The sequence below is a fragment of the Epinephelus moara genome, chromosome 1, assembly GCF_006386435.1.
Source record: "Epinephelus moara isolate mb chromosome 1, YSFRI_EMoa_1.0, whole genome shotgun sequence".
In the NCBI taxonomy this organism is placed as follows: domain Eukaryota; kingdom Metazoa; phylum Chordata; class Actinopteri; order Perciformes; family Serranidae; genus Epinephelus; species Epinephelus moara.
Window position 1 is genome coordinate 47,997,958 of NC_065506.1, and position 22,248 is coordinate 48,020,205.

The 22,248-nt window shown below is 43.0% G+C and overlaps 2 protein-coding genes across 4 annotated transcripts in view; both read left to right on the forward strand.

The window, feature by feature from the left end:
• The window catches only part of LOC126393455 (CUGBP Elav-like family member 1), a 377,556-nt gene that overhangs the window by 237,124 nt on the left and 118,184 nt on the right, over nt 1-22,248 (forward strand). The gene's annotated exons all lie outside the window — the stretch shown is intronic.
• Nucleotides 1-22,248, forward strand: part of map1aa (microtubule-associated protein 1Aa) — a 64,555-nt gene that overhangs the window by 25,973 nt on the left and 16,334 nt on the right. The window contains exons 1-2 of one of the 3 annotated variants that reach the window (XM_050046531.1): nt 2,160-2,276; nt 20,748-20,830. Coding sequence is in view for 1 of the 3 variants with exons in the window: in XM_050046454.1 (XP_049902411.1) it covers nt 20,748-20,830 (83 nt within the window). In the remaining 2 variants the exon portion in view is untranslated. Of the gene's footprint in view, nt 1-2,159; nt 2,277-2,526; nt 2,580-20,747; nt 20,831-22,248 lie in introns of those variants that run through there. The other 2 variants (XM_050046601.1, XM_050046454.1) reach the window with 2 other exon arrangements.

Here is a 22,248-nt window from a genome sequence, read left to right on the forward strand (position 1 = left end):
AAGACATTTTGGCTTCACTTTTGGGGCGCCATGATGTCATCCATCTTTATAATATATAGTCTATGGTCAAAGCCAATTTAAGCTTTGGTATCCAGGGTCAACACATCCTCACTGTGACCTCGTCACATGTCCACGTTTGGTCATGGACTTTCCACGTCCAAGGTACCCTGGGTGTGTTGGTTGTTGACGTTCTGGGACGCCGTGTCAACTTCAGCCTGTTACATGCATTGTCTGTTTTCAAAATACACTTCTGTTTTCACAGGAAATGTACAGTTTGCATACAGTCTCTTTCAAAATAAAAGCACTACGTTGGTACAACACTGTGAATTGACATTTTTTCCTTCAACAATTAACGCAAGTGGTTATGTTTTGCAAGTGTGTGTATAATAGAGTGTATAAAGAGTGTGTGAATGTGTGTGTGTGAATGGGTGAATGTGACATGTAGCGTAAAAGTGCTTTGAGTGGTCGGAAGACTAGAAAAGCACTATATGGATGGGTGTCAGGGAGGAAACTCGACACTGCCGACATCACAACTGCACAGACTCTGACTCCAAATGACACCAGCACAAGGTGGCAGCAACTGCATCCGAGATATTTCGGATTCATTTTTGCACAGTGGGGATGAGTGGAGATGTGTCATCCATCTTTATGTATGGACTGATTGGCTTCTGGAGCCAGCTTCAAGTGGCTGTTAAAGGAACTGCAGCTTTTGACACTTCTGCGTTGGCTTAATTTTTTTTAGCTTCAGAAGTTGCTGCTTGGTCCAAGTTGATTTGAAAAAAGAGACATTATTGTCTTCATTTATTTCTTTATTTGGGTGTCTTGTAGGGCCGTAACGGTACGTGTATTTGTGTCGAACCGTTCGGTACGCGACTTTTGGTTCGGCACGACCCTGTACCGAATTATTGGGAGCAGGACATTATTTTATTTTATTTTGTTTTATTTTAATTCCGTTTTTGCGAGCCGAACCATTTAAAATATCTAGTTCCCCGACGGACATAATTGAGTGACGGACCTAGTCCGACCGTAAATCTCCGCCTTCACTTTGTGCAGCGCATTCTCGCATTTTGACAACATGGCAAGTGAGCCTGACGAACCTGAAGACCCACCTGCAAACCTTAAGTCCTCCGCTCGGGAACACTTTGGTTTCAGGGTAAAATACGAAGATGGAAATAAACAAGTGGACAAGACGAAAGCAGTGTGCCGACACTGCAGAACAGCGGTTGGGTATGTACTTGGAAACACGTCTAACATGCTAACGCATCTAAAGCGACACCACCCGAGTTTGAACGTTAACCGGCACGACTAGAAAAAGCAATCTGGTGCAAACTACGATATCGTCGTCGTTTAAAAAGAAAGAGCGTTTCCCTGACCATCGCGCTAAAGAAATAACCAACGCCATTGGAGTTGAGTAAAATTGTTTAAGCTGCACTTTAGATATAAGCATGTTTTGTTTACTGCACTTTAACAAAGTGGGAAAGCTAAGTAAGTTCCTAGTAAAACTGAATCTGAGCAGGCTTTAAAGCTGACCAGCTGCACTATACTTTTTATTTTAATTGAGTAAAACTGTTAAAGCAGAAATGTATATTTATATTTTTCATTCAAAAAATGTGTTAAAAAAACAGCAGGATTTTATTTTTCACTTTTATATTTCTATTTTCATTCAAACAATGTGAAAAAGCAGGATTTTATATATATTTGTTTCATTCAAAAATTGTGTAAAAAGAGTTAACTGCTGTGGTGGTATGTTGTAATAAGGTTACCAATGAGTAAAAAATATTTAATAGTTGTCTATTTTTTTCATTACTGTACTGAAAAAAACCGAGCCGTGACTTGTGTACCGAGGTACGTACCGAACCGTGATTTTTGTGTACCGTTACACCCCTAGTGTCTTGTTGTTGTTTCTGGACAACATTTGTTAGGGGGACATGGGGGGGAATCATGACCTCACTGCTGGTAAAATCATGGCTCCAGCCCTGCATGAAATATCATCATCACATTATCACTCAGGACCTCATCCTATGATTACAAGTCGACTTTGACTGTTAAATAGAAAAAGAGCCTTTTCACGATTGCTGCTGAAACCTCCGAAACGGGAGTGTACGAGGGGCTCCTGAATGCAACACCAGATAGCAGAGTGTAGGTGTTGAGCTGAACCAGGCCGATCCTGCCTTCATCATCCTCATCCGCAGCCCAGCAGCAGCAGCAGCAGCAGCAGCAGCAGCATCACCGCCCCTCCCTCTGCTCACATCCATCCACAGCTCCACTGAAGGACGGTAAGACACCTCACCGTTTATCCTCCATCACACAGCCTCACACCCCGCACACCAGGCGGCGGAGATGCGCTTCTTCTCGGCCGGAGGGTGATGATATAGACGCGCAGAAAGCAGGCGGTGATAGACCGGGACCGGAGGCTCGTTTTATAACAGCGCGTCGTTAATCTGGAGCGTCACAGCGCAGATCGGTCAGAGTCACTGGAGGAATCCGACTGCATGAAAACAGGAATTCATATTGACATTAACTGCATGTGAGGATCCGTTATAGGCTCGGTGTGCTCAGAGGCGGGGAGCAGATATCATGTGAGTAACATTATGGCTCATGATTATCAATTTCACCGCATGTTTACATGTTAATATCAAAGAAGAGCCCGTTAAATCTGATTTAAATGTCCCTGTAGGAGCAAATAGACATCATGCATATGGTGCATTTAAGTCACAGTGTGTACTTTCTAGTGTTCTGCACGGCAGGATTTTAGGAGGTCATGATTCCCCCCTCACATCCTCAGGTGACTACAGCAAACAGAAAGGCTGCAAAATGTGACTTATTCTTGCATTTAAATGTCAAAATATATGTTATGTAAATGTGATCACCCTACATGATGATTTAAATCATGCTTTAAAGCCTTTTTTCTATAAAATCTCTTAATTTTGTTCCTCAGATTTCTTTGTTTGGCCTTAAAAACATTTAAATTTATGAATTTTTAATCTCAATCGTATATAATCAGCCTTAAATGTGTAATTTATGTGCAGTTGCAGGATGTAAACACGTCCTCTGGGCTGGTAAAAAACCCAAATTCTCCAAAATAACAGAGTCCATGACCTCTGTGTGCAGCCACAGCCCTGCCAGGCACTGCTCCGTGTTATCACACAGGATGATGGTGCATGTTACAGTGCTGAGGTGAGCGTAGTGTATAGGCCTTCAGCCACAGTGTAAACAGCCTCTATGACTCACGTTCACAGTTTATGCTCATTTGTCAGCTCGCTCGCATGCTCTCAATTCAGCTGAGTAAATTTGGGTGACCTGATTTTTAAGGTGGAAGAAAAAAAAAGCGACGCATTTTCTGACCTGAAGGCAACAGCTGAGACTCGGAGTCTGTGGTCTGGTCTGGTCAGGCCGCAGCAGCTCATCGGTTCGTGTGAAACCTGTGCAGGGCTGAGGATTAGACTACACCCTCTGAATAACCCCACACTTATGCAACAGACCAGACAAAAATGTCCAAAAATAGAAAGGTACACACAGATGACTGGCAGATGTTTTGATCCAGAAGCATGCAAGGCGGAAGATGCTATTTATGTGGTGTTTTAGTTACATGATGGACATGTGACATTTGTCTGAGATCGCTGGTAAACATTAAAACATGTTGTCAGTGGAATATCTGATGATTGACTCATCGTTTAAGTCATTTATCAAACAGGAATGCCCGACATTCACAGCTCCCAGTGTTTTAAACTTGAGTCTCAAATGTGCATTTCTCTGGTTTATATCGTATCTGATCCAAAATCTTTGAGTTTTAGACTGTCGGTTGTTTTGCTGCCACGAAAAACTGCTTAAACGTATCCTCTCAATTGATCATTGGATCCATAAAATGTCAGAAAATAGTGAAAAATACAACACACCCTCACTCGTCACATATCGATGTTTGGTCATGGACTTTCCACGTCCACATATGACGTCCAAGGTACCCTGGGTGTGTTGGTTGTTGACGTTCTGGGACGCCGTGTCAACTTCAGCCTGTTACATGCATTGTCTGTTTTCAAAATACACTTCTGTTTTCACAGGAAATGTAGTTTGCATGCAGTCTCTTTCAAAGTAAAAGCTCTATGTCAGTACAACACCGTGAACTGACAATTTTTCCTTCAACAACAAACATGTGGTTAGGTTTAGGAAAAAAGAACAGGGTTTGGCTTTACAGTCAGGAAGTGAACATTGGCCACGCTAGTGAAAGTACCCCCCTTCCCACCCACCCTAGACAGATTTCCGCCGCCTTAACTTCAATTGTTGTTCCATCGCATTTCCTCCTGAGGCCGTGTATAATGCCGATGTGAAAGGACGGCTTTTTTCTTCAGTGTCTGATGCCGGAAGTCACTGACCAAGCCGTGATTTTTGATGACTTGGAGTCAGAGTATTCCAGGTCACGTCTTCAGTATAGTTGAAACAATTAAGTGGTTATTGGATTAAGTCGATTGACCGAAGATATATATTTATTTCACAAACCCTTTAATAATCGTTTAAATCATTTTTAGGGGGGAAGAATAATAGAGATGAATTATTTAGACTGTAAAATGTCAGCAAATAGTGAAAGATGGTTTGTGTTGTGAGACCACTATCAGAATTTAATCCATTTGGTCCGATAACATTTGGAAAGTCTAGAAGAGCCGTGAGATTAAATCATTTTTTCCCCTTTCAAGTTAACAGGGTGCTAAACCAGAAGTCGCTGGTTCATTTCATACCATAGAAATATAGGTTTTTTGGCTTCATGCGCCACTGAGCGACTTTCAAAGGGATGAACGGGGGTCCTGGCTTCAACGCTGTATCCAGGTCTCTTCATACATCCATGGCTAGCTTCCACCCCACCCAGGTGGTGCACAGTGCAGCGCAGCCAAGGCCAATGTTAGCTAACCAGTGGAGACTGGAGGGTGCACAGTAAGCACTATGTAACTCGGCTGGCCGGCTGGCTGTCAGCAAAGCCAACAGAAAATACAATAAAAGGCAAAACATTTAAATCCTAAAACATTAATTTTTTTTAACTACCTCTAAAGGAAAGGCCTCTGGTATTTCATGTCCCGTTAGGGGTCGCAGGGGGTGGAGCCTATCCCAGCTGACATTGGGTGAGAAGCGAGGTTCACCCTGGACAGGTCACCAGACTATCACAGGGCTGAAAAAATGTCTCAGTACTTTTGACCAAACATCTCAATATCGATACTGTGATTGTAGGATTGAATATTGGTGCATTCACAAAATATTAATGAGATGTTTGTTAAAAAAAGATCAGTAATGTGGATATAATGACGAAGTGAGTAAAGGCAAATAATAAAGCAGCTAGAGCAGTCTGGTGATGTCAAAAAAACGATGCCACTGACGACGGCGTTTTAGCCGAAGCGCATTTATTTCTGTTTGTTTTGCTCACATTAAATAAGAAAATGTTTCTGTGCTGGTTTTCTTTTTAAGTTCAGAAAATTACATCACTTCACTGTAACACAGCCTTTAAAACCAGGAGAAGACACTGACAATATCACAATATCCAAAATCTAAGACGATATCTAGTCTCATATCACGATATTGATATAATATTGACATAATATTGACGTATTGTCCAGCCCTAACCAGATCACCCAGTTAACCCAACTAGTGGTTTATTACTGGTCCTGGAAACGTCTTTGAAATGTCCTTGAGCCGTCTTCATCCTTCACACTAGCCGAAGCAGTACAGTGTGCAGGCTGAGCAGCAGGACGAAGCCGAGCAGCTCGGGTCATCTCTAATCATGTTTCTGTGAAGGACCTCGTCTCTTCAGAGCCGACTGAACGAGATCAGATTGTGTTCTTTGTGATATTAGATCCTCCTGTAGACAAACACGCCAACACATCCATGAAGCCTGCCTCCCCCCACACACACACACTCACACTCACACTCACACCACCCTGTAGTGTGCTCTGTGAACTCCCACAATGCCTCAGGGTGGGTGAGGCAGAGTGCTGAGCTCAGCGGGATTGGGCAGGGTGGAGCGTGGAGATGCCCAGCAACAAGGAGAGTCTCGTTTATGCTGGTTTGGTAGAGGTGTGGCCCCCGACCGTGTCGTGTTACATTCAGTCAGCCGGTGTGATGCTCAGGATCAGCACAGGCCTGCTGAGTGCAAAAGGAAAAGACATTACTGGAGGTGCATCCTCCATTTCTGCTGTGGCAGAGCAAGAGTGTCTTTCTAGAGATTTCAGCATCCAACTACACACACACACAAATCTGACTAACAGAAGAACAGAACAATTTCTACACCCACGGATGAGACAGCAAAAATGTGCTTTGTTGCTTGTACTGAAGGAGTCAGTATGCTTCAGATGAAGTGTTCGCCTTGTTTCCTCCGAGCCTCAGAGCTGCATCATTGTCCAAAACTATTCAAACACATCAGTGAGCCACATGGCTGCACTGAGTGACATCTTCCTTCATCACTGTGAACACACACTGAAGTCCACACACACTCTACAGCTGCCACAAACACTTAGAGCACCAGATGTGGATTAATCCGCTGCTGAAAGTAGTCCCCAACAAATGCACCATTTCAACACGGTTTTATCGGAAGTCATCAAATTCCAGCGCTTCAGACACTGACAACAACCTTTGTCCTTTCATGCTGGCATGATACATGGCTGGGTGGTGTTATTGTTTAACGTGGTGGGACAACAACGAAAGTTAAGGTGGTGGAAGTCTGAGTAGGGTGGGTGGGAGGTATGGCGGACCACTGGCTTACACATGGGTGGCCATTGTTTGCTTCCCGTGAGACTGTAAAGACAAACCATGTTCTTTTTTCCTAAACCTAACCACGTGCTTTTGTTGTTGAAGGAATAAAAAGTCAATTCAAGGTGGTGTATTGACGTAGTGCTTTTATTTTGAAAGAGACTGTATGCAAACTGTTCATTTCCTGTGAAAACAGAAGTGTATTTTGAAAACAGACAATGCATGTAACAGGCTGAAGTTGACACGGCGTCCCAGAACGTCAACAACCAACACACCCAGGGTACCTTGGACGTCATATGTGGACGTGGAAAGTCCATGACCAAACGTGGACATGTGACGACGTCGCAGTGAGAATGTGTTGGTTATTTCCTCCTTTTTAAGTAACATTTTCATAAAATTCCAGTGAGCAGCCATCTTGGGATGTCACTGAACCACTGACCATGTTTAAGATTTATGTTTCTGTTAGGAACCAATAGACTGACCACATACTGTAGGTTAAAGGAGTCAGAAAGTACTGAGGGGCTAACAGTTAGTCATGTAACCTGATCTCAGACAGAATTGTTGACGTTTTATGCTATGTTTCCATCTTCAGTCTGACATTGTGTCCACTCCCTAACCAATCACTACAGACCCACATATACGCCTGAATCTAACGTCCACAGTGACGTGTAGCCACGCCAACATACTGGTTTTACGGTCTGGTCTACATGTACACAGATATTTTTTGCGCTTAATCTGTCGGTGTTGGTCAGTCTGTCTGCTCTGTGTCACATTTTGCTGCAATAAAGTCGATGAATAGACTGAAAACTTTATCTTTGGAGGTAAAACTGATGCTGACAAAGTTTTCCTTTGGGGAAATAATTTGAAGCTGAAAAAAAAGGTAATAAATAACAATACAGTGTATCGCAATACTCAGCATATTGCAATATCGTGTTGTGGGTCCTCTGGCGATTCCCACCCCTATTCCATACTGCATAACACTCTGTATCATAGATTGGAAAAATAATAACACAATCAGAAAGCCTGAGTGCCGTTTGCAGCCATGCCGTGCATCGTTGGTGATGAGATCTCTGGTAGGTGTTTTGAAAAAGGTAACGTAGCCTTGACTACCTTTGAGACAAGGGGAAAATGTTGGTGACAGCAAATGCCGGCAAGCTTTCGATAGGACAGTTGTTTTAGCGCTAAGAGTGGAACGGGAAAAAACTAAAAACAAACCCCTGTGTTGGACAATATTGAGAAGACATGTCGATTTAGAACAGCCTCAATAGCAGCGTCTATCTTGTCTAGAGGTCGCCATTGGTCACCATTACTCCTCACTGGTTTCAGTGCATCACTTGACAACCGAGTTAGTCCACCGTTGGTGCTGATTGGCTAATCGTTAGTCCTCATGTAGCACTGATTAGATCGATCTGTTTGATGTCACGATGCCCGACGATGCAGTTAATAAGAAAAACACATGGTGTTGTTTTAACTGAATATTCGGTGTTGGCGGTGCTAATTGGTTTCCGTTGCTGCTAACAAGCTGTTTCTTGGTTACCTGAGGGAAGGTTTATTCCTGCAGCAGGTGAGAGCGGATTTTATAGAGGTGTGTGTGACATTTTGAGATGTGACATCATTAAGTTTGAAGATAAGCTCGAGATAATAATGACATTTATTTAAATCCAGGCTGGTCTGATGTTGACCGTTGTCAGGTTGTATTCCACAGAGCTCAGTTTGTGCTCGCTCATGCTGTGAGTTGTGACCACGATCTGATCTGAGCGTTCATGTCACCATCACACACACACACACACGCACACACACACACACACACACACACACACACACACCCCTTCATATTACCCTTAGTGCACCCTTCTAACAAAGCACAGCATAAATGCTCATTTAATTAGGTATGTCTTTTAAAGGTCCCCCATTATTGTGTGTGCAGAGTGAGAGCAGTGTTCTCTTCATTATGATAACGTGCAAATAAGGACACATTAATTAAAAGTTGAATTAGTTAAATTGAGTAAAGCAGTGGAGGAAGATTTATTTGAAAGATTACACAATGATGTTCGAACATTCTGTCATTTCCAATCGTCTAATAGCACAAAGATTACAGCAGCCTTGAACCTCAGTGGCCATCACATGATCTCTAAATGCATTATTATTAAATCAGTACAAACAAAACAACACAAAGAGTTGCTAAATTAATCCAAAATTAAACCAAAAATCCCAAAGTGAATAGATTCAAATTGCAGAACCATACAATGCTTACAACAAAATATTAATGCCAGTGATTGGATTTGTCTTACCGCAGACAAATCTCCTTAATAACATTTCAACACACAGCTGAGGATTGGCTGTGTGTTTAATGAGTCAAAAGCATCAGTCTTTAAGACCAAAGATCCTGATGAATCTTCTACCAACAGTCACAGGGTGGCATGCAAGAACATTTTTGTATCGTCCTCCTAAATATCTTTATAGCATGTCCGAACAAGCGTGCCCATATGGATTCAGCTTTTAACTACAGTATTTGTTTTTTTCTCACCTGATCAGTGTCTGTTCATGTAGGTACACCGTCATGAGATTTAATTTGTGAGCAAACTCTACTCACAAAAAAATGTTACAGCAGCCACACAGCTTTTAATATCATGAAGTGCTGCTGCTGCACCACAGGCTCTAATTCAGTCCTTTGATTATTTCCCTCCAGGCTCACCTGAGAGCTGCATCAGAGTTAATACATGTGACGGTGAAAGCAGCAGGTACAAATCAGCTGCGTGTCACAGTTACATCCCACAGAGGAAATGCTTTTATTTTATAACTCTGCTCCTGTTGGTTGGAGTCATGATTCACTTTAATGTTTCATTTCCTGCAGTTACAGTCGTGCTCCGGTGCTCTGCACTCGTTTATGTGTTCTGTTTAGTGTATGTGTTGGTCTGTATACGGTCTGATGGATGGACGAGGGGTTAAGTGATGGATCAGGACAGGAAACACTGATTTACTGATGCACCAATCAGTGATGTTCCTCGTAAAGAAGAAGCATCACCTCTGCTGCAGAGTCACATAGTTGGTGTGTCTGCTCTGTTAGTGCTGTTAGAGAAAGTTACCTTTCAAACCAAAGACGATCTGGCTAGAGAGCTGCTGGCACGGCTGTACAGTCTTCTTACAATGAATCCAAAAAGCGATGTGAAAGGGCTCACTTCTCTGCTTTTAAGCAACTTTAAGCAAATTTGTTTTGGTTTGACGGCAACCCGTGGATGTATTGACCCTTTTATTGCCAGTAAACAGTATGACGCTAGCGCTAGCTAGCATGTTCTGTTGTCTTGTTTTAAACGATGGAGGAAGATGATGTGAGTGGTGCGTTCAGAAACACTCATTGTGAGTGTGGGAGCGCACTCTGACACAAACTGGAGCGTTGATAAATTGGGAGCGCTGTCTGAATGTAGCGTTGGGTTATCCAGAGCAGCGCACTCTCAGAGTGGCAGAGCGCACTCTGGACACTCTGTCTGTGGAGACGGAGCAGCAGAGCGCCGAGCGGAGTGAATGTGTGATTAACTTAACCGTTGGTTCATTCATGTAGAAATATAACGCTCCGTTTCTTCCACCAACAGGGCTCTCATTTTAGTGTAGAGCGTCAGACTGAATTTACCAACGCACCATGTCAGGTCACTCACTCTCCGGGACCGCCAGTGTTACTTGAATAAGTAAACACTGACCAACGGGACCAGACTGGCCGACCCGTATGCTCTCACTCAGTGGATGGATGATGTCACAGGAAGCCAATCTTACAAAGGAGGACCACACTTGTTTGTTTTGCTATGGAAGCTAACGTTAGCTAATGTGCTAAAAAGTTAGCGTTCCAGAGAAATCCAATATTCCTCTTAATCCCTCCCCAGTTTCTGATGAGGTGGACATGATAACCCTTAATACACATAACCTTATTCATCCCTACAACAGGAAATACTTTTTCCCTAACCTGATATGAAGTGTGCGCTGCACATGTGAGCATTTTTGATGATGGCCTCCGTCCAGTCCTTTGGTCTTATCACATTTAACCATAGTTGTCTTTGTTTTTGTTGACGGGCAGTGGCGGCTGGTTTGGAGACATGACTCCTTCTATTCTGGCTCCCAATAACACAACAAGACAAACACATTTTAACACTCCTATGGAGCCTACAGCCCTGTGGGGGAGAGGCAGCTGCACCTCCAGCTGATAAACTGAGGTCATCGTGACGACGGCTCATTTTAACATGTAAACATTAAACTATAAAGTGTAGAGAAAGTACAGCTTTTAGAGATAAACCGTCCTGAAGTGAAGAGTTGGACAAGTGGAAATTTTGACCAGTTGATGCCGCTACATGAAAAGTCAGCGGGTTACCAAAGTCAGTAGGATTCATCCTCTAGAAAACATGAATGTTTTACCAAAGTTCTTCACAGTTGCTGAGATACTTGTTTGTTTAACAGACCAACTAACTGACATCACAGTCCCCAGAGATATGGAGCTAAAACCTAAATTAAAGCATCTCTGCTGAATAAACACCACATTGATCATATTTGGACGTGTTAGAGCGCTCCTGTAACAAACAGCAGTTACCACTGTTTATGTGGTAATAATTACAGAACGTCCACTCATTATCTTCACATTCAGCTTTCCCTGCTGTGACTAATAACCCTCTGATGACTCTGACCAGTCATAACGAGGGCAGCTTCACTGCTTTGTTACAAAGGACGGGGATCATTTATCATGCTGCCACTCAAAATGAACAAGCTTATAGGTTATAAACAAAAGCTGCTGCCAGATGGAAACCGAACGAACGATGACCTGCCAGACAACAGAAGCAGCACCTAATTAGTTTATTCACAGGAGCTTCTGCAGCCAAAAATGTCTTTAACAGCTCGACTCCATTCGCTCACAACAGGAGGGCTTTTAGAATTATCTCTAACCTTTGACAGGTTGTACTTAAAGTTGTGTGTCAGTTATTTAATGGAGTTATATTGAAGAATATGAGCCTGTAGGAGGCCAGAGTCAGTGCGTCTTCTGTCTGACGTACCTGATGTTATCTCAGCAGAGGAAACGCTCACCAACCAACCGCATGCCACACTCTCCTGTTGTATTTTTAACCCCTGTGTGTGTGTAGCCCGAGCGTGAGGAGAACGTGGAGTCACACAGAGTGACATATATGGGACATGGTCTACTTCTACCACGATGTCCACAAATAAACACAAACACACAGCTGACATGTCTCTCGGCCTTGGGTGGCGTGCCAGCATGTGAAAGCTGTGGCAGAAAATGTGTCGCTGCCGGCTCGGACAGCAGCGCCTGCAAAGTGCTTCCCATCATGCACCGGAGGCACGAGTGTGTAGGCTTGCTCTGCTTTCCATTTACTCCTTAATGCTGTAAAACACCCACTCACTATCAGACATCTCAAGTGTGGAGGGAAGCTTTTCTTCTGCACCATCTTACTTTGTAAAGCTGAAAGAGGACAAAACACATTTAGCAGAGGACTGTGTGTGTGTGTGTGTGTGTGTGTGTGTGTGTGTGCATGCATATACTGATGATATAAGACTTTATCTTGGCAACATAACAACCACAAGGTCCATTTAGTAGCTGTTCTAAAGGGTTTGGATCTCATCAAACAGTTTTCACAAGATGGAGCTGAATGGATCTGTAGTGTTAAAATTTCCTCTTTTTCTTTTATTCAGAGCAGTTCAAGGACTTCTTGTCCATGTGCACGTTATTAGTGGAGACTGAAGGCTCACTCTGTCGACAGATTCACACAATCCATTTCATGAGGAGAGATGGAAATTTAAATATCTACAGTTCCTTTAAAACTCGCTCTCCTGAAATCAAGTAAAAGCTCATAATTAAAAGGGTCACAGAACACAGTGCGACACCTGTTGTCTTGTTATGAGATCTTTTCTTAAAAGTTTAAGATAGTAAATCATAATTATGAGATACAAAAGTCATATTTCCAAAGTCTGCTTTTTAACGATAGGCCTACACACTCTGCACTCGATTTCAGGTAAACGATACGATGCTTGTTAAGGCTGCTGAGCAACCTCAGATGCAGTCTGCCGCCGGGCTGTTGAAAGCTGGCACAAAAAAGGCACAAGAGAAGCACCCAGCACCCGATCTCCTGTTTTCCAGGCAGTAAAAGACACTGCATCAATCAGAATCCAGTCAGAACAAACCTAAGCTCCAGGGGACGGACAGTCCTGACCCTCCTGAAGCTGCCTCCTGAAAGTCTGTTTCCTGAGCTGCTGCCCGCTCTCATTCTGTGGTGGCGAGCAAGGCGGAGAGACTGTTGGGTAGCTAGCAGCTTTTTTTCCCTTCAAGGTCATGTTTGGGCTTTTAGACTTTCTTGTAGAGCAAATGGAGAGAGAAGGGAAATTGTGGGAAGAGAAGGGGAAAGATGTGCAGCAAAAGACCGCAGGTTGGAATTGAATCTGGGCCACTGCAAAGGCTTCAGTCAGTATGGCTGCGTTCAGACTGCAGGCGAATCTGATTCAAATCTGATTCCTTCTCAAATCCGATTTTTGACTGCTGACTGTCCACACTGTTTTTAGCAAGTGTCCAAATCGGATTTAGCTCTGTTCAGACTGGGCCACATTATTGACCAATCTGACAAGTTGCTGTGGCAACGACGTCGGAGCGGAGGCGTCATCTAGCGTGCATTGTGTGAAGTCATATGATATAGGAGCTGTTCAGACTCAGACACATCTGTCCAAATGCGATTTGAAACTACCTCCCAAAGGTGGTTTCAATCTGGTTTGCAAAAATCAGATTTCATGTCATTTATGACTGTTCAGACTTCATAAGAGCCATCTGGTTCCAATGTAGATTGGCTAAAAATCCGATTTTGGCTGGCAGTCTGAACAAGGCCTATGAGGCACACACTTTATCAGATGAGCAAGAAGGCGCCTCGCTAATAGTTAATTCTTGTCTCACTTATGGTCTGGTAAATGAACTCACCACATTTTTGCTTGCCCCACCTTTAAAATCATTTCATAAAATCATGACAGCTACTGAGCTTGCACGTCAGGTCCATCTTCCTCACAATAAGCCTAATTCGGCTGATGAAGACTGCGATACAGTTGGAAGCTCTGGAGAAAGCTAGTACTGTAAGTGCACCTTGAGTTGGGATTGTTTGGTCAGAGAGACAGTATAGACCAGTTATTAACCAGTAATTGTCCAGTAGCTATCAGGGGAACAGTACTGGTCCAATGCACCAACCATCACCTCATATCTGTGCTGCTGGAGTGACTTTATCCTTCAGAGCCAACAGGGCCGACTGAGGGTCATAATTTTACGAGCACTCTTCCTCCCTCAGTTAATCTTCCATTATTAGTGTGTTGTGTTGAGCCTGATGAAGAGCCACCGCGGCCCAGACTACATTCATTTCCATGATAACAGTCTGAATGATGTGTGGGCACACAAGTGGCTTTACAGGAGATTGTCCTTGGACAGCTTGAAATAGGAATGAGAAGAGCGAGGCGGTTAATGGGCCCCTTAGACATGCAGAGCGTTTCTGTTAGATGACTGGAGTGGCCGTGTTTTGTGACACCACAGGGGAGCAGCAAGGAATCATGGGCCACGAGCACAAGAGGCACAGGAGACCCCCCCCCCACACACACACACACACACACACACACACACATCTTCATTTATGAAAACCTTATATCAAAAGCTCATATTTACTGATACACATGGGGTCTAGTCTCTAATTAGAACAATATCTGGCTTTTAAAACCAGTTTCTCACCAGAAGTCTTCAGTACTTCTTGAGTATCGACAGAAACGTGCTTCAATTATAAAGGTGGGCGTCAAATTCTTTGTCAGATTCTTAAATGTTTTAGTTCTTCTTTGATCAGATGTTGACTGACACAAATCAGGAATAAAGCTACAATTAGTTGATCTACAGGATCAGGCAAGATAGTCTCAAAATGTTATATATTAGATACAACTAGTTACCTTCATTTGAAAGTAATAAGTTACTTATTACACCACTTTTGCATTACTTTCACTTAAATGACCTCAGAAGAACTAATGTTGATTTTAAATGGATGAGGGTCATGTTGTTTCACAGAAGAACCAGTTTATTACACTTCAAGTCTGAGGCGTTCACACATGCACATACAGTGGTTACTGCTTTAGATTAAAATCACCTGTTTATGTTAATAATAGTCTGATGATACAGAACCATTAAATAAATAAATGAATCTCCTTGGGCACAGGAAGGAGCAGGCAGAGGATCAAAGTCTGAAAAATGATGAGATATGGATAAATATTTGTGGGCCTATGATATGAAACACAATATACAAATGTTGAGTTTGGCACAACAAACAGAATGACGTGTTAAGTCACTATGATGGGCGCAAGTTAATACACCTGAGCTGACCCACACCAGGAGCTGCACACTGGGAGCGGGAACAGTATACTAACATCACCCAGATGTGCTGATCGCCAGGATGAGGAAAAAACAAATCGGAGCCCAGCTCCTGATCCTCGCTGCTTTCAGGCAGCCTCAGGACACAAAGCACAACAGGATACGATGTGAACGTCACAGGTGTGTTAATGGAAACACACTGAACATGATTATCCCCGTTAAAGGTTTTTTTGGGGGAGTTTTTCCTTATCCGCTGCGAGGGTCCTAAGGACAGAGGGATGTCGTATGCTGTAAAGCCCTCTGATTGATTGTCCCAGGAGACTGAAATCTGGCATGGAGGTCAAGTGTGTGTGTGTATAGGTGTGTGTTTGTGTTTATGCCAGTGGATGTAAAGAAGGTGGGGAGTTGGCCTATTGCAAAAAGGAGCATAACTTCCAAATGGATTCACAGATTTGTGGAAAGATTGGTCACGAGCCAAAGGTCAGCTGATTAACAGAGCAAAAGAGCAAAAAGCCTCGCTGCATGTGTGAACGTGGCCACAGCTACTGCAAATTTGAGCGTGTTACAGTCCATTGATAGTTTAGTGGAGAAAATAATCACTAAGATTTAACAATAAGTCATATTGTTTAATCTTATTTCAGACTGCACCATACACAGGTGAAGTTACTGGCTTTTTGTGTTAATAGATTATTAAACACCATCAAACTGACAGGTTTAGCACACTGTAGAAAAAAATCCTCAATCTAAGGTATTTAAAAGTCTGTGCAGGTCAAACTGAGCCTAGCTTTAATATCAGCAGTCGTGTTGTGTCTGAGAGAGGTTTTATCTGCAGCTGGTAGATTTTAAACAAACCTTCAAAAGACTGAAATAAAAGAACACGATCTGCACGTGAGAACGACAGAACGAAAAAGTACTCAGAGTGTTTTAGTCATTAATAAACCTTCCCTAACCTAAGACCCATGTCATGACTGTGTTCAGCATGTCTTTCCATTCATGACATTTTATATGTGATTAAATTATTTTAGCTTTATATCTTTTATGACCCTGGTGGTCAGCAGTGATTCTGTCAGAACAAAGGGTCGTACCTGTTCTCCTGTCTTGTCGTTTGATGTGAAGGTCGTAGAAACGGTTTTATCTTCTCTCCAGCGCTCAGATTAATGTGATGTCATCACACTTAAAGGCACTGAAAGAGATGAGATAATGATAAATGCAGTTAATGTAAAGGCTGGTCAGTGAGGTCATAAGACCTCCCTGAAATAAAGCTGTCAGAGGTCAGACATTGTTTAAAATGAGGCTTGTGTCTTTAATTCGATACCAAACATTAACTTTTATGTCAAAATGTTATTAGAAAATGAAGCTGTCATTATTTTCCTCTGATGACAGGCACATTTATAAAGTCTTACTCTCATCACCCAACTTGATACTAATGCATATGACCATAGATTATCAACAGTTTGATCAAAGAAATATTTTCCCTTCAAACCTCAGATTGTTTAAAGTCAGTGTTAGAGGTCTGAAATTTAACATTTTTCAGTTTCCTGTATTTCACAAGATTTTTTTTTTTTTTTTTTTTGTTAGAAAAAACATGAATATAATTTTACACAGCTTCTTTCGCACCCTGTTAATGAACTTACAACCATTCAGATTTATCAATTTATCACACAACCTGTAGAAGGGGTCATGACCCCCAGGATGGAAACCACAGCCTTAAATAGTAGGAGCAATGCACAGCAGCCCAGACACAAGAGGGAAATGGTGGCACTGTATGTTTCTGAAAACCATGAATATGTTACATTTGCACGTTTCTTAAGTGACAGAGCGTATGACCTGACACCTAGGGGAAACGCCTGCCAAGCTGCAGACCACTGTTCAACACCAACAAGCGACAAAGTCGATTGTTTTTTAGCAAGTTGTTGCTGTTTACAGCGGCTTTTTTGCACCTGAACCTGGGTGCTTTTAAGTGGCCGCTAGCTCTTCTTCACAAGGCTTTTAAACCCCCTGTATGGGTGCTTTTAAGTGACTGGTCGCACTTCTTCCAGAGGATTTTTAGCCCCCTAACATGAGTGTGTTTAAGTGACCGCTTGCTCTTCTTCCAAAGGCTTATTTAGCCCTCAGATGCGGATGTTTTTCAGTGACCTGTTTCTGTTTTTTCCTGCTGGAATAGTTGCACAAAAGGTGGTTGTTGCAGACAAAAGACACTGTTGCTTTTTTAGCGAGGATTGTCCCTCACACTGGGCATTTTAAGCTAAAACATAACTTCTTCCTAACCCCAACCATAAGAGTCAATGCATCTGCTACATAATAATGTATAAACTAACAGATCTGTGGTTTGCAGAAAGGTACGCTGCAGACTTTTGCTGCTGACCTGGTTGTGCACAGTATACTATGTCAACTGCACTTCATTCAGGAATGGTTAACAATGTGTATATCAGTAAGTTAGAATAAAAATCCAGGTACAGTGCAAAGTAGACTCACAAGTCAGTCTTTAGACGCTTTGCTTAACTAAAGACTGATGACTTTCTCCCTGATTTTGTGTTTAGATGGGCGGATACAATTTCAGAGTTTAAAAAAACTCCCTACGTTGCAGAACCAATAGTAAATCCGCAGGGCGGCCCTTCGGTGGCTCGCTGAACTCTTGCGTTGCTTTGTTGCCGGCTGTTTTCGCCGGTGTGTTAAACACACTTTAGAAAGGAGTGTCCCCAGACTATCAGAAGGCGGAGATCTCTGATTGTCTGGTGGCGAGACTAAGTGCAAAGTAGAGTAAAAAATATGATGTGTCCATCAGTGTGATAAATCCTTGAAAACTTCATCACGAGGGTCCAATATTAAAGTAGCCGAATCTGGACAGACCTCCCTCTGAGTGTGTTGACAGACTCCACACCTATTAAATTACCCTAATTATTGCTCCGTCAACTGTTGTCAGTAATATTCATGAAATTGAGCCACAGTTTGGACAGTTTCTACCACATTGTGTGCTGACTGGGAGTAAACGCAGCTGCCAGTGGTCTGCAATCACTGAGAGCCAATGGGCTACAGAACATCCCTGGTGATCAGAGTTAGGACATAAAATCACAAAGTGGTGAAATGTGGATGGAAATGTTTGGTAGTTGGCAGGAGGAAAGCACCAAATGTGTCCACACAGCAGCGAATGAGCTTCAAGTCTTCATTAACAAACTGAGAACATAAAAAAATCTGAATGTTAATATTGTTTTTTCCTCCCAGCACGAGTTAATTCATTCAGAGTACAGTGTTAACGCTGCGTACTGTAAATGCTTTTTCTCTGTTGGCGTTATTTTTACATTCAAACAGTCTCCTGGGTTCAGAAAGAAAAAAAGCCACAACCATCAGTTCCACTCTACTTCGTCTATCAGCAGCTGAACAAATTCAGATTGTGAACGTGACGGTAAAACATCAGCATCTATAAACTGGGCCACAGTGTGTTTACTCACTAAACATGCTGCTGATCTGACGCTGGCTGTTAGTTTGCACAAATTAGCTCATGATTCTGACTCGTCGGCTGATATCGTCCCCAAAAACTGTTTCAAAGGGACATGTTATCAGTGTCTCGTGTATCTGTGGCTGTTTACGATGCTCTGACACATAACCCCTGAATATTAAGACATTTTCCATGCCTCCTCCTCTCTCAGCAGAAACAGGAGACACTGCTCTTTCACATTTTTTGAGGCAGAAGAGCAGCAACATCTTTCTTGCTAAATATAGATCCTCTGATGAAGAGCCTGCATGCTCATGATGCTGCTGCTGCTGCTGCTGCTCTGGCACTCGCCTTCACCTCCTGTACTGTGTGATGCTGCGTGCATCCTCTCATGCAGCACCAGCCTCCCCTCCCTCCCGCAGAAATGCTGCAATGCGTCTCCCTCAGCCAAGACTGGGTCAGTGTAACTCCGCTAGCAGCAACAGCCGGAGAAGCATCACCATAGCAACAGCCAATGAGGGCTTATGGCTGAGGGATTATATTTTTGCATTATTGTTGTGATTGTGTGTGAAAAGAGCGTATTTCCATGATTAAACTCGTCGGGGGGGCTTTGGTCAGGGCCAGCGGAGACATAAGATGGCAAGTGAGCAAAAAGAGGAGGCGGGGTGGGGACGAGGGTGTTTATGCACGCAGCCATATGTGCAGAGTAATTGTGTTGACAGATGCTGGAAGACAGGGCGTTGTAATGTCAGTATGTGACGCTGGTCATGTAGTATTTACATAATGTTTTTCTTCTGATTTAACCCTTTAACAAGCAGCTCTGTTCTGCCAGACATCCTACAGAGTCTAAATAATCTACTTTATGATTCCTTCTACAAAATGGGGTTCGAATTTTTCACTAATTCAACATGTGAACATTCATTCATTCATTTTCCATAACCACTTATCCTGTTGGGGGTCACAGGGGGGCTGATGTCTTAGGTGAGAGGCAGGGTTCACACTGGACAGGTCACCAGACTATCACAGGGCTGACACATAGAGACAGACAACCATTCACACTCACATTCACACCTACGGACAATTTAGAGTTATCAATTAACCTGCATGTCTTTGGACTGTGGGAGGAAGCTGGAGCACCTGGAGGAAACCCACGCTGACACAGGGAGAACATGTCAGAGCACCTGGAGGAAACCCACGCTGACACAGGGAGAACATGTCAGAGCACCTGGAGGAAACCCACGCTGACACAGGGAGAACATGTCAGAGCACCTGGAGGAAACCCATGCTGACACAGGGAGAACATGTCAGAGCACCTGGAGGAAACCCACGCTGACACGGGGAGAACATGTCGGAGCACCTGGAGGAAACCCACACTGACACAGGGAGAACATGCAAACTCTCCCTCCACCACCGTGCCACCACATGGGACCATGTTCACAATTGTGGGTCTGACTTCTGCAGATGTTTTAAAATCTTTCCATGACTGCTGGAGATGTCAGGATGTGACATCACGTTCTTACGGTGGTTATCAGAAGGAAGATGCAACACCAAGACAGGCCCACAGATGTCCTACATCACACCCAACCAACGGCTGTTTGAAGTGTTGAAAGCTACAGTTCACCCCCAGAATCAAAAGTACATATTCTTCCTCTTACCTGTAGTGCTGTGTATCAGTCTAGATAGTTTTAATGTGAGTTGCTGAGTTTTGGAGATATCAGCCATAAAGATGTGAGAGTGCATGAGTCAAAAATGATGATCACGTATTTTGCATAGAGCACCAAAACTCTGCAGGTTGTCATCATGTGAAACAGAAACAGAAAGTGGTTGTGATTGGCCCAAAGGTCGGCTGGAGATCTGTCAGGAACAGGAGGGAGGGCAGACGCGAATATATAATGAGCTCACAGATTTTCCTGTTTCTCAGACTCGGAGTTTAGTGCTGGAACTTTTTCTTTTCTTCTGACAATAGTTTCATATTTTGTGGAAAAAACAATGACAGTGCTATACAGTGAGAATGGTATCGATCCTCTCATTTAACTTTAAGCAAGTTGTGTTTGTTCACTGTTAGAGATTGTGTCATTGCATCCTACTGATGAATCTTTGTCCTCTGTGTAAGTGTTGTGGAGTTTAACAAGCAGTTACAGTACTTACCTCTGGCTTCTGTAGCTCAGTCATTATTTGGCCTTGGTGTAGTCATGCGTGTTTTTCTCCCTGTTTGTCCTGCAGGCCAGCGGATTCTCCAGTATCAGAGTGATGTCCTGGAGACAGTGGTGTTGGTGAACCCGTCAGAGGAGACCGCTGCCTCAGAGGTGAGTCACAGCCGGACAGACAAAACGCCGCGGGCTGATGATGACCAGATGCTCTGACTCCTCTCTGAAATGTTCTGTATTTTTATTTAAATCACTGAGGAGTTTGAGGGCAGTCTGAAACTTCAGCTTCAGTCTGAATCAAAGAACACAGCAGCAACCTGCCATTAAATATTCAGCTCCACTGGGAGGTCCGTCATGTTTCTCCTGCGAGTGATCATCACTCATTTGATTAACAGGGAAACAGTCAGTGTGAGACACAAATGCTTCTTTGTGTCGTAAATAAACCCACTCAGATTTGACTGTCAGTGTGAAAATTAGTCAGTTGTTGGCTTAGCCTTTGACTGCTGGTGGAGTGAGTTAACCTGACCCACTTTTCATTATTATTCTAGTCGAGTGTAGTACGACAGTTTATTTGTAACACAGCTGATCTTTCTATTTGGAAATACACTGTACTGCACGTCTGCATTTAAACTTTACTCTTAATGCTGCTGCAGCTTCAGCTTCTCAGTGGGACACAGTGATTTATCACTAACACAAATAACATGTGCCTTTTGCTGACTGAAATTAAAAGAAACTTTTCCTTTTCTAAACAGTCTGTTTCAGGTATGAAGCAGACGTGACTGCATTTATGACTGAAACTATTTGGAGTTAACTTTAGACTGCAGCATTTATATTGGTGCACAAGCATTTCCTCAAGATGAATTTGACCTTTCGTCTCATTGTTATTGTGCTGAAATATCTCCTTTGATTTAAATTCTTAAAGAATGTCTTCTTTAGCTTTCGCATCATACACAAGTGATTTTATCACTCAGTTGCTCGATGTTACCTGGATGACTTCAAAACTCACTCCCAACTCGTCAAATACTGCTGCTTTGTCACTGAAGTTGGTATCAGGAATCAATGCACAGAGTCAATTTTCACAGCAGTATGTATGTATGATGTACCTGCGCACCAGTAGACTCACAAGTCAGTCTTTAGATGCTTTGCTTAACTAAAGACTGATGTCTTTCTCCCTGATTTTGTGTTTAGATGGGCGGATACAATTTCAGAGTTTAAAAAAACTCCCTACGTTGCAGAACCAATAGTAAATCCGCAGGGCGGCCCTTCGGTGGCTCACTGAACTCTTGTGCTCGTAAACATAGTCCGACTAGAAACACGTGTAGCGGTACAAAATGGCTCAAGTCGCTGTAAGTCCTTCATTTCCACAATCTTGTGGACTGAGCACACTTTTGATAAAACGGAGTTAAATCTCTCGGCATCCATTTTCAAGCTATGTTACATTTGCACGTTTCTTAAGTGACAGAGCGTATGACCTGACTTCATCATTTGGTGGTAGAGGGGATGATGGATGGTGTGACACCTAGGGGAAACGCCTGCCAAGCTGCAGACCACTGTTCAACACCAACAAGCAACAAAGT